At 35.6% G+C, this 12,603-nt stretch overlaps 4 protein-coding genes and 1 non-coding gene across 6 annotated transcripts; 3 read left to right on the plus strand and 2 right to left on the minus strand.

Moving 5' to 3' along the window:
* Positions 1-1,376: 1,376 nt before the first annotated feature.
* Positions 1,377-2,483, plus strand: LOC102628231 (embryo-specific protein ATS3A). Of its 2 annotated transcripts, none has more exons than XM_006475776.4 (3): positions 1,377-1,621; positions 1,745-1,855; positions 2,013-2,483. In XM_006475776.4, the coding sequence occupies exons 1-3, from the start codon at positions 1,505-1,507 to the stop codon at positions 2,277-2,279; spliced, it is 495 nt and encodes a 164-aa protein (XP_006475839.2). In that variant the 5' UTR covers positions 1,377-1,504; the 3' UTR covers positions 2,280-2,483. The 2 variants fall into 2 exon arrangements, with proteins under 2 accessions (XP_006475839.2, XP_006475838.2); XM_006475775.4 differs by having other exon boundaries at positions 1,380-1,621; positions 1,739-1,855.
* Positions 2,484-2,648: 165 nt separating this feature from the next.
* On the plus strand, positions 2,649-2,721 carry TRNAR-CCU (transfer RNA arginine (anticodon CCU)). Its single transcript has one exon. It is a non-coding gene; the product is annotated as a tRNA-Arg (tRNA).
* A 124-nt stretch (positions 2,722-2,845) lies between these two features.
* Positions 2,846-5,509, minus strand: LOC102627939 (hypothetical protein). The gene is made up of 5 exons (XM_006475774.4): positions 5,342-5,509; positions 5,123-5,220; positions 4,360-4,426; positions 3,946-4,042; positions 2,846-3,087 (listed from the first exon to the last, which is right to left on the minus strand). The coding sequence occupies exons 1-5, from the start codon at positions 5,397-5,399 to the stop codon at positions 3,012-3,014; spliced, it is 396 nt and encodes a 131-aa protein (XP_006475837.1). The 5' UTR covers positions 5,400-5,509; the 3' UTR covers positions 2,846-3,011.
* Positions 5,510-5,584: 75 nt separating this feature from the next.
* Positions 5,585-8,555, plus strand: LOC102627549 (hypothetical protein). Its single transcript, XM_052435637.1, has 9 exons — positions 5,585-5,747; positions 6,007-6,137; positions 6,394-6,466; positions 6,963-7,045; positions 7,327-7,365; positions 7,694-7,764; positions 7,839-7,953; positions 8,074-8,197; positions 8,308-8,555. The coding sequence occupies exons 1-8, from the start codon at positions 5,702-5,704 to the stop codon at positions 8,140-8,142; spliced, it is 627 nt and encodes a 208-aa protein (XP_052291597.1). The 5' UTR covers positions 5,585-5,701; the 3' UTR covers positions 8,143-8,197; positions 8,308-8,555.
* A 353-nt stretch (positions 8,556-8,908) lies between these two features.
* LOC102627262 (hypothetical protein) lies at positions 8,909-11,217 on the minus strand. Its single transcript, XM_006475772.4, has 2 exons — positions 10,471-11,217; positions 8,909-9,883 (listed from the first exon to the last, which is right to left on the minus strand). Exons 1-2 carry the CDS (start codon positions 11,074-11,076, stop codon positions 9,524-9,526), a joined length of 966 nt encoding a protein of 321 aa, XP_006475835.1. The 5' UTR covers positions 11,077-11,217; the 3' UTR covers positions 8,909-9,523.
* Between the last annotated feature and the right edge of the window lie 1,386 nt (positions 11,218-12,603).

Consider the following 12,603-nt stretch of genomic DNA (forward strand, 5'->3'; position numbering starts at 1 on the left):
TTATTTTTGCTTACAGCATGATATGACTGTCTTGAATCTAAATGAATGCTTATATCTTCTTCTTTTTTTCAAGCCACTGTTACATGAATATAGAGGCTGTTATTGGAGGTGACTTGCTCACTGTTGCATCACTGATACTAGAGCGGTACAACTTGAAGAAACTGTTGGGTAATATCGAAGATTTGTGCTTTGATTAGCCTATTAGGCATGCCATTAAAGTGAGAGTTGAAGTAATGTTACCTTGGGAGACAAGTAATGCCAACAATACTATATTACAGTATATCATTGTCTTCATTGCACACTCAAAGTGACCAGGTTTCTATAACTTCTTCACAATGCTCTTCACGTCCTTCATATTAGTATTAATTATATTTATGACATGAGAAACCACTATGCCAACCATATTCCCTTAAAAAACAATCCTATGTCTTAAGTCATCTTAATTTAAAACTCACTACTTAAAGTATCCACATTTTGATTTGTTCACTTATATGTAATAAAGCTTATGAGAGTTATCATTTGATTATGATATCTTCACTTCATCTTTAATATGTCGTCTGCATATACGATTTAAGAACTTAGATCAGTCTTGCATTAACCCAATTTCAAACAAGTTAGTTCATATTCTTGTTGCATGTTTGACTTGCATAATGTATTTGAGCTTTGGAAATACATGTATTTGTTGATGTGTTTAGTTTTTTGGTTGTGAGTGCATGAGAATAGAAGATGAGAAGTGTTGAACGTGAACTTGCTAAGGCTATAATGGTGGTGCTTTCTTTTGCATGAAAATAAATGTGAAATGGTGACGGTAGCTCATGCTTGGTGATGGAAGTATTTATAGGCAAAGTTGCTACCAATATAGCAACTTTGATATATATTGTTCCACCAAATCTTGTTATTATTAAGTACTGTAAAATTTTACTTGGACGTGGGTATTCTAAACTTTTCAGTCCCCTTATAAATTTTGCCCCCAAATATTAGCTGTCAAATTGTACTTGTCAATGGCCTTTTTGCCTTAGAAGGGTGCATTGGTCATTTTGTCAACCCACAAACGGTTAATGGATAGAAACACTAACGACCTGCAGGTGTGTAAAAATAGGTCCATGCTTTCTGCTAAACTATAAATAGGTGTAACCTCAAGGAGGCATCTAAAAGTTATCCAACTTTGATGGTACCTTTATATTATAATACTAAAAAAATAAATTAACACATTAGGTATCCAACTTTGTAATACTTAAGAAAGTATAGTTAATGCAATGATGATCACTATTTGACGTACCGAGTGAAAACTAATTTTTACCATTAAAGAATGGTTTGGGAACGTGTCTTTCTTTGTTGGTTATATAAAGAGGCAATTTCCTTTTTTTTTGTATTTTTATATCAGTTAATGTTGTTGCTGTAGCTGTAGCTGCCTTGTGTGTGTGTGTGGTGTGGAATGAACTGATATATATCTAGAGCGCTTCAAACTCTCCCTAGACAAATCTAACGAAAGAAGCCGAAGAAAATGGTGAAACTTTTGTTATTTTTGCTGATCTTTGCCACCGCGACCATTTTCTCACATGCTGGATCATCTATCATCAGTCCCACAGAAATCAAATCCTTCGAGCCCAAGACAGTCCAGGTATTTCTTCTCAAAGTCAACAAATTTATAATCTCATTGTTCAAAATCAAACATAATTTTTATTTTTTCTTTTTTTTTAATTAGTTTATCGCAATCCAAAAAATTTACCCACTGCAGCTGCAGGTGGCTGCAAAGAGCTGTTCATACACTGTGATCATAAAGACCAGCTGCTCTTCAAAGTCCTACACCAGAGACAAGATCAGTCTCGCATTCGGTGACGCCTATGGTAACGAGGTTTGTATACTGATTTTGCGTTGTTAGGAGTCAAACATAATCAAAATATTTTTGAAAAAAAAAAAAATAAGATAAGCATCCCATTAAAGAAAATATCTTTCGCACCGATGGGTATTTGGAAAATTTTGTTTTTGACTTGAAATTTGATGTTCTTTAGGTGTATATAAAGAGGCTTGATGACCCATATTCAAGAACATTTGAGAGCTGTTCCACCGATACATTCCAAATAAGCGGGCCGTGTACTTACGACATCTGTTATCAGTACTTGCTGAGGAGCGGATCGGACGGATGGAAGCCAGAGAGCGTGAAGATCTGCGGTCAAAATATCAGAACTGTGACCTTCTTCTACAACACGTTCATTCCAGACGGAGTGTGGTTTGGTTTCAATCAGTGTCGCCGTGGCTCTGGCTCCGCAGTTGTGTAGATGACGACGACATAATTGTTGCCATTAATTTTTCTTGTTTTTCGGTCGATGTTAAGTCAAGGATATTGCAGTCTTTAAATGCTTGTCACGTTGGCAATTTCTTGTATTGTGGCCCGTAGTTAATGTCTTTCCCAAGATTGTTAAATCATTTTGCACCTGATTTTGGATGCCTTTTATGCGCATATGAAGCTGTCAGTTGTTTAATTTGGGCTGATGATTAGTTATTGTCTTAATGTCTTTCACAAAATTGGTAAGCATTTTGCAGCTGATTTTTAGTGCCTTTCGTTTCATTTTCATGTTTTTGTTACGTCATTTGGAAACAATTTTTCATTTGAAAAAAAATTATTACAAACAAGTAGACCGCAAGCGGCGCCTGTAGCTCAGTGGATAGAGCGTCTGTTTCCTAAGCAGAAAGTCGTAGGTTCGACCCCTACCTGGCGCGACCATGCACACGTTTTGCACAGATTTCAACCAATAAGTTCCGCTTAAAAAACAATTACAATATTATTAGGCATTTTCATTTTAATCTTTTTGGTAGGGAACTTGTGAGTTTTTAAACCACTGCATCAAAATGATTTAGAATTTTCATTGAACATGGGGGACGTCCAAGAAGCAAGAATGCACGTGACAATCATTCAAGATACACAAATAAGACTGAAAAATGAAATTAAACATGTAGGCTTGCAGGCAAGCATAATCCATCCAAAACTCAATTTCCTAGCTGACTTTTAGCTAATCACCTGTGCTCATAAAACCACCCATAAAGCCAGCTCCATTACAATTCCCACACAAGATCTCTCTTTTTCCCCTGCAAGAAACCACGCGTTTAATAGTATCAAATGTTGATTCAAATGAGAGAAGGCACTTATAATTTATAAGGGCCACATAGGAAGCTGACTTCTGATCAGGGAGTCAGAACAGAAGGCTCATACAAAGCAGAAACATCTCTCAATTCAGCAGATCGTTTCATCTAAATATCTGGAAATTAATAAGAACACAAGGGGCAGACTGTTTTGTTGGGAAGTATCATATGGACAGTCTTCAGTGCTGCATATCTTTTAGTGGAAGAAAAGTAGCAGCACAAGCCACACAGTATTTTTCCAGATTGAAAAAAACTCAACATTCTAGCTTCGTGAGTTTAAACTATATACCCAGATTTGAAACAGAAAGTGATAAATGTGTTAAATAAGGTCTTGTAATGAAAGTGATGCTATGTCAGTGAAGTGCATGTAGGAAATGTGATGAAATGAGACATAAACAAAGCCTAGTTCCTTGTTGTCATGATCAATGACATTACTTTAGAGAACTCATGATGGAAAAAATAGCAGATGAACATCAGAAAGAATTGAAAACTGACAAGAACATGTTTTTCTGGGCTTTGAAACCATGATATTTTACAAGTGGCAACGACTGATTGCCATAGACTAGGTCTTATATAGAAAGCATCAGGTCATGCAAGCAAGAGATCAATATCAAACTTAGAAAGTTGTGAATTAACATGAAAGAAAGGAAGCAGGGGTGGACAAAAAGAATGAACCAGGTGTTAAGCACTGCTACTTCTACAAGGGAAATGTAAAGGTCATGATGATGGTGGTACTTTAGACTGGTACAAAAAATCCGGCACTTTACGAAAAAAGAAAAGAAAATAACATGTTTATATGCATACCTGCAGAGCCAGCATAATCCGCCAGCTTTGAACTGTCCATTGAAGTGATCCACAGAATTAATACCATTGCCTTTGCATTGAGAACATTGTTTGGCACCTGGTAGTCATATAGGAAGATTAGAACAGCTACAAACTAGAATCACTCATGTGGGTAGCTCCAAAAGATCATAAACATTATTTGTCAGGTGTACATGAAAGCAATTGCTCTTTCTCAAAAACAATGTATTGGAAATTATATATCATTCCATTGGCCACCAAAAAACACACACACACAAAGGGACAGAGAAAAATTTAAGAACATCACTGAGTGGTTTTATAAATGAGAAATTATTTCATGCTCACAACTAATGGATCAGACAACTGAAAAAAATCAAGATAAACTAATGTAAAAAGGCTAACCCATACTTCACTTACCATTCCCATCACAATCAGGACAGATTATGCTATTTGTTTTTGTGCTGCTTTGATTACTATCCGTAGCCTGTTGAGCCAAAATGAATGTCGTAAAGGAAGATAAGCAAAATTTCAAACTAACAAACAAAATTTCCAACGAATGCACTTCCACCTCAAATCAACAACACCATCCCTATTTGCTAAGCCAGATCTAAATTGTTTGCAGTTAAGCATAAAAGAATACTACCTATTTGTTTAGACAGTTAAATTCATTAAATAACCATCCAAAATATTTATTCAACTTCAATTCTGTGATAATCTCCCCCCCCCCCCCCCCCCAAAAAAAAAAAAAAAAGATTGCTCAACCTTCCACTAGTACTGTAGCACCTTCAACCATAACGTAGCATCATCATCAGCCCGTTCGAACATTCTAGTATGCCTGATGGGGTACCAGATAACCATGGAAAGAGTTTGGTTTCTAATTTGCCTTAACTCGGGCGATCAACCTTCGTTATCTCCGTATTTATACTTGTAATTTCACATACGATTAACTACTATACAAGCAACGCACCGTTTCATCGAATCCTAGAATTCTAAAGCATCTCTTCTCAATTCAAATTTTAAATGGCCAAAAAGGGTCAAGCAACCTCAACTTATTTCTCAGTGTACTCAAGTTCAACAAACAAGTTGGGAAATTAAGCATCTTTTATACGGTATCAAATTGAATCCGGGCTAAACTGAATAAATGAACCAGCTTTTAGCATCTGGGACAACAGATTCTAACCTTAACTTTCAAAGATCGAATTTTGACAGTTTTTGAGCTGTGAAACACTTCATTTACCCGACTAACTTTTCGAGCAACTGAGCTTTCAATAGCTATTCCTGCAATAACCCATAAAAAGAAAAGATGAAATACTTATCACAGAAGAAAAGAAAAGAAATACAGCAATTAATCTGAAACATAAACATATTTGAATACATGTATATGTCTTTAAGTACATACCGGGTCTATTTGAAGATTTCAAGGAAGAAACAGGTGCGAAACAAAGAGAATTTGACATTCTTAAGAGAGTTTTAGTTTCAGTTCAAGTTCTTTTGCTTTGGATATGTTTCAGTGTTGGTGGTAACGAGTATACATTGCGTATGCAGATATCAGCAGTAGATAAGGCAGGCTCACACTACACTACACTACAGAGAGACAAGGGGGCAGTCTTATTGTTGAATTACGTAAATGACCTTGTCTAAGAAGTCCAGACAAGGTCGTTCGCAGTTCCAAGGATGTCGTTTTGGGTGTATTTACGTCAAGGTACATAAATCAATTTGAAAACCGGAGAAATTGTTTTGGAAAAACAAAAAAAAAAAAATGGCTAGCGCTCTCTTATCAACTTCCAGATTCCTCCCTTCACTCAGTAAGCTTTCTACAGTGTCTTAATCTTCAAACTTATGAATTTGCGTTTATTTATTGTGCTGTTATGTCCTTGTAGTATTTTTTTATGTTGCTCCATTTTAGTATCTTTATTGCATTTTTTTTTTTTTTTGCATTTTCCTATAGTTTGCTGAAAAAAAAAATCCAAGTATTGAGTTTTTTCTGAACTGTGAACTATTCTTTTGATTATTCAAGCGAGAAATGAATCTGTATGGGACTAATTATCTGCTTATTTTAAACAGATAAGGAAGTGGGTGGTGGTTATTTGAGGCATTGCAAGAGTTCATTCCATGGCAAAGTGATACATGATCAAAGTTTTTTAAGAACAGAAATCAGTAGCAGCGTTGGAGGCCGCATTGTGGTTGCCTCAGTGGTTTATAATACTCTGCCTTTCTTTATTTTAGATTCCCTTTTTTTTTTGGTTGCTTACAATTAACCGTTGATCACCTTGTAACTGTTGAAATTTTAGTAAATTATACCAATTTGGAAATGACAATAGAAAATTAACGGGAAATCATTGTACAGAATAAGAATTTTGTTTGAATTGATTTGAACAGCTTATTTCTGGATACTTAAAAGAACTTGATCAACGAGTTCCTTTATGGGTCTATTTTTATTGACTTTGGCAGCTTGGAAGAAAGGTCAAGAAAAGAGAGACTGTGGTTCCCGATCCAGATTATCGAATCCCAATTGTACTTATTGGTGGGTAAAATAAGTAATCTTTTGGCGTATGTTTTATCGTGTACTGCATTCTAATAAACAAAGCTTACAATTATCTGTTGTAGATAGGCTGTGGGCTATATTAAAATGCCATTGAAATGCAAGCCAGGTTCTCTTATCTCAAGTTTTGTTTCATTCATTGACTGTAAATTTCATAAAATAAAAGTATTATTAAAATTAAGACTTCTAGAATCCTTGAATTATCATCTTCATTGTTTGTAGATGCATAAAAAAATTGTAGACTGTGGGAGCCAGCCCCATTGCAAATCTAACATTACAAATGCCATTTGCCCTCAGGCCTGTCAGCAAGTCTTTTTTCCATTTGTGTCAGGATACAATTTGAGTTTTCTCACTAGTCAATGAGACAAATCTGATACCTTGTACCTTTATAGTTGCTAATTATTCATTCTTCCTTTCTTTGAACTTGATTATATTTATGCTTAACATTTATATCTTATATAAATTGTTTATAATACAGGTGTGGCTGGTGGGTTAGCTTATACAAATAATCTGTTACCGGCGGCGCCAGTTGGTCTCCTTGGATTACTTCTGCTATTCCAGGTAATTATAACCTAAAAAAGACAGTAAGAAGCAGACTTCAAAATCTTGCTATATCTTATAGTAATAGGTGATCATGCCAACTACTTCTGTACTGTTAACTACATTTACAATCTCCTATGAGAAATCACTGAGGTGAGATCTACCAGTCATAATGACAAATATGCATAGAGATTAGATTTTTTAGTAAAATTGGCTCTCTCTTTCTATCAATTATGATGTATTGTCTTTTTACTGATTCTCCTTTCAATTAAAGTCAGCTAACACTTGCTTCCTTTTTCCAGACTACTAGAGTGAGGTTTGTTTTTGATGATGAGGCTCTGGTCAGTTCACTCAATATTTCCAGCCATTTCGTCTTTTATGTCTCGTATCTGCATTAGACAACATGATGGTTTATTCTTCTGTAGACCAGGTGTTTTGATGATGGTTTCAACTGGATTACCTGTTCAGATTAGTCTATATCATTGTGTTTTGCATTGGACACTGGATTCTGTTTCAGTTTTATTTAACCACATTTTAAATTTACAAGAAGTGTTTGCTTGTGCCTGTGAGGAACATATAGAGTTGGAATTTCAAAGCCTGATACTGCATATTTCTAGTAGCCTCTAAAATTCTTTGCACTTCATGTGCAAATGATATTTGTGATTGTAGGAGGTCAAAGTAGGAGATGAGCTCAATGAGTCTGGTGAAAATGTGTTTGTGGGTGGAAAAAACCGCTGGAAGTAAGTACTCTATTTCTTCCACGAGAATTGAGGGAAAAAAAAAGTGACTAACTTACCTAAATATTCTTCATCAGATATTCAACTTTTGTGAATTGGGAGTTATGGTGGCCGAATTTCCCCATTCTGGTGTATTTTAAAGAGACGCAAACAAAGCCAGAAGGACAAGTTCACTTCTTCCCTGTAATTTTTGTAAGTTATCACTTATCATTAAATGCAAGTTTTGCAAGTTATTACTTGGGTGGTGAACTTACAGGGCTAGCAATTCCATAGTGAAGTCCTTGATATGTGCTGTTTCCTTATTACACCTAGAATGGCAAGCAACTATATGATGTTATGGTGGAGAGAGCGGGTCCTTCAAAAACTAGTGGGCCAAAATAATCACACCGCTTTGGCTTGCGATTGCCACTGTAAGGGATGAGCATTGAATCGTATGGTATGACAAGAACCCTCTAGGCTTCTATTACCATCCAAACATGCATGTTCCAGGCTCCACTCAGTATCTCTTTCTCTCTCTTACAGTTCTGTGTTAAATTTTTCTTGCAGGGTCACAACTCACAAGTGTCGGCCCTCTCCGATGAAGCTACATTGATCTATATATTACTGTGTGATCTCTGAATAAATCAGATCAGTGATTAAAGTCTTACCTCATGAAGTACTGCTTGTGATCATGTCAGTTCTTAAAATGTATGTCTCTAACAGACCAAAAAAAAAATAACTTTTGTTGTACATACTACATATGCCTATATTTTTGGGGCTGGGGTCTATTTGGAAAATTTTCTTTTCTACGCTTAGTTATGCGAGATTCATTCACCTGATGAGTTTGTAAAACTTTTGTTGCCGTCAAACAGGATCCATTTTGGTATGCTGTCTGTGGAATAAGAAGAAACTCTAGCCGTAAAAGCAAATACTATAGTTATTTGACAAACACTGCTAGTTGTCAGTTAAAAGTTATATTATCATTTTAATGAAGATTTTTCAGTAAACAACGGTGACAAATATTCAGATGTGTGGCCAAAGCTAAGCTGACAAAAAGCACAAACCACGTCTTATAACAAAGTTTGCTTTTTTCCGACAAAGGAAACCAAAGACAGAAGGCTATTTAACAATACTATTTGAGGCAAGTGGACTCCAGTTAACAACAATGTAAAAACTTGGACTAAAATCATTATTAAAAATAAAACATTCCACTATTCTATGACAAAAGCAAGTTTTCTTAGAAATGCAACATTTTGTTAAGGAACAAATCCGAGCCAGAGATATTAAACACCGTCCAATCTCATAACTCCTCCATAACAAACTCTAATAAAACTATTCACTCTTTTCATATCAAAATCTAATAAAACAACACATTAGTTGCCAAATTAGGAGAATAGAATAGAAGGTAAACAGTGAGATAACACTTTAGATGCTCCAAAAACAACCAGTGCAGATGATGACCAATGATTCATAACAGAATGGAGTCTCAACAGATATGACCCAGATGCTGGGCTCCCCTTCGCTTGAATTACAAACCTCGATTGAGTCAGTTGCTTTCATCGTTATGAATAAAAGCCTGAAGTTCGACTAATAAATTTGCATAGACTACGGTTGCAAACCAGTGTGATAATAGTATCATCAAAACCTCTTCACTGTCAAGTATTCTCTTTGAAAAAAGATATACTTGTTATCACCGAGCAGCTGATTTCCTTGGGGGTGAATGCATGCAAGCTAACAGAGGTGCAGTTAGATTTGCTTTCCTGATGCTAAGTTGAAACTTTGATCAATCCTTGGTGCAGTGGGCATCTGTACCATGCTGGTTACAATGGTGATAACCCACACTATGAAGAAATTCCCGAATCTCTTTGGCACTGCTGTTGCTAGCTTGCAGCAGATGCTCGTCTTCCTCATAGATTAGGTAGGGAGATTCACCTTTCTTTCTTGATAGCAACTTTGTGGCTCCCTTCAATACATGATATTCCCAGCCCTGAACATCTATTTTTAGGAGAAGCACAGGCTCGGCCTCCGGGATTACTTCATCAAGCGGGATGGACCTTACTTGAAGTGCAATTTCTTCATTGGACTTGAATGCCAATTTTGCACCAGTAGCTGAAACAGCACTATTGTCAAGACGACCGACCAACTGGCACAAAAAAGCAAGGCTAACAAAAATCAGATCACGAAAGTAATTATACAAAATTCATAAATACTCATAAGACCTGGTGGTCTTTTGTATCATTTCAGCATCTGAACATTTATATTGGACAAAACCAGCCAACGCCCTTTATAGCTATAATTTTATATTCAGAAGCTAGCTATGCCATGCTTCCATGCAACACCTACAGCAAATCCTAAAGGAATACAAGCTTAAAATCAAAAGCAGAAAAACTACTGGTGCTTGAGCACCATGATCTTCATCCAAATTTATCTTAACTATATAAAAAGTCCCCACACAGCTCGTCAGATACATCATCTCCTACTTATGACATTTTCCCTCAAAACTTCATAAATGGCTGCTCATGAAGATACATCTGCTGGATCAATAGTTCAAGTAAGCTAAAATAGCACTTCAATAACCTACCACAAACTTCAGGATACTATATAAATTCCAAGATTCAAGACTTAATAAACTTCATATAAACTTCTTAACACTCAGAAAAAGAAAAAGAAAAAAAAACTCATAGCAGCACAAATGTAATCAACATATAAAAATAAGATATTGCAATTTACCTTATGAAATGTAATATTCCCAATCCGATCAGACACAGCGGCCTCATAAACAGTAACCAGATCCCCAACTCTATTAAACCAAACCCCATCACAAATCCGTTGCAAGTTCTCAAAAACAGGCTCGAAACTCAAAACCCTAAATCCCATAACAGCCGCTGCAAAACTCGCCATGCCCACATTAGCTCCGACATCTACAACTAGCCCATTCTTACCTTCCTTCTTCATTTTCTCCAAAATCTCCTGAATCGTCACCGATATATCGGGCTTCCTAAAGGGCTTCCCTTTTAGAAGCCTGACAATGTTTTTGTGTGGCTTGTCGGGCAAGTTTCCCAGATCCGAAAGAGAGTATATAAATGGGTATTTGACATTTTCGACCACGTTGGCAATTATGGGGTGGGATTGGGGGCATTTTAGGCAATTGAAAGCAGGGAAGGAAGGGGAATGGAAACTGGATGTGACAGAAAGATAAGGATTAGGGTTTGGGTTGTATGAGTGACTGTTGAAATAGAAGATGAAGAAGAGGAGGAGGCAGGGAAATAGGAGTGAGAGGAGGATCTTGGGAGTGAGTTTTGGGTGTTTTGTGTCTCTCTTCCAGGCATTTGCCATGGAAAGGGAAAATAAGTTAAATAACCTTGAAATTTTCCGAGAAAAGCTGATGGAAAATTTAGTCTGAAATAGTGTTAATGTGTTACAGTGACTCTCTGCGCTTGGGGACTGGACTGCCGGACCTATGATGTGAAAAAATTGGTACTTCGGCTTGGGGGTCCGCTTATGTTCTCATGAAATTGGTAAAAGGATACTATAGTAATTTCGTTCGAGTGAGAGTTTAGTTCGACACGACCACGAGTACTTCCTTTTTTTTAAATTCAGAGATGTTACTGATATTACATCATATATTATAATTAATATTTATAATTATATTATATAATTAGGACCACCGTCATACATTAATATACTGAATCACTTGCTTATATATTTTAAATTCTCTCTAATATTCGAGGAATGTGTCTATTCTACTTATATTTCATAAGAAAGAGATTGTCTTCACTTAATTATAAGAGAATACTGAAATTAACCCCCATAAAATTTTTATGAAGGCTCGAACCCTTCCACTACCACGAGTACTTGACTGGAATTTTTTTTTTCCCTTTCTGGTATTTTATGAAGAATTGTGTTGCAGACATTTGCCCTTCATACCATTTACCACGTGATAACTATATGATAAGACAAGTAACAACTAACATATAAAAGGGTACGCTAATTCTCATTGTTACAAATTATTACCGCGTGTTCAAGTTCATTTAGAAATATAGGGAGTTTTGATATTAATCAGGTTATTTGAAATCAATATCCTAAAATTTATGTCAAAATTTTAAGATAAAGAAAAATTTTGGTAGAATTAATGAGTTCGACATGCCCTCATTAGTTGAGTTGATATAGAAATTTTATATTCTAACCTATCTGATTTATCAATATTATTTACTTAAATATGTTGGTAGTTTTAAAAAATCAAACATAAACTCCACTAAATCATGCCAGGAACTATTTGATATTGTAGTTGGATAGTTAAAAAGATACGATATTAAAGTATTTAGTATATGTATCTATTTATGTGAATTAAAAATTAACTGATTTTATCTAAAACTTACACACACTATCAATTTTTATTTCAAAACTACAATTTTTTGCTTTGTCCACATCTTTTAAACCACATGGTTTCAATACCAAATAAGAACATAGATGGATTTGAATCCTATTTTTGAGTGATATGTTCTTGGCCTTTTGGGTGGTGGTGGAGTTAGGTCATTTTTCCCTGATTGAATTTACTCAGTCGAAGAATATATAGGCATATTTGGCGCAATTCTAGAACGATGGGATTGAATTGAATTGTGTTAAATTTAGTACTAGATGATTATCGTTATTATTTTTTTTTAATGAACTAAAATATGTTTGCTGATTAATTCATTGTCCTTAATTTCAACTACGCCAAGCCTGCTTTATCTATTTTCCAATGTCTGGTAACTAAATAAATGAATGACAGCACATTTGGACTCCCAATTAAAGAGGAAACTTCGGAGGCACATTCCCTCAGTTGTTCCGTAACAATTGGCTTTCTAAACCAAGATAAAGAAT

Source organism: Citrus sinensis, chromosome 1 (assembly GCF_022201045.2).
Source record: "Citrus sinensis cultivar Valencia sweet orange chromosome 1, DVS_A1.0, whole genome shotgun sequence".
Classification (NCBI taxonomy): domain Eukaryota; kingdom Viridiplantae; phylum Streptophyta; class Magnoliopsida; order Sapindales; family Rutaceae; genus Citrus; species Citrus sinensis.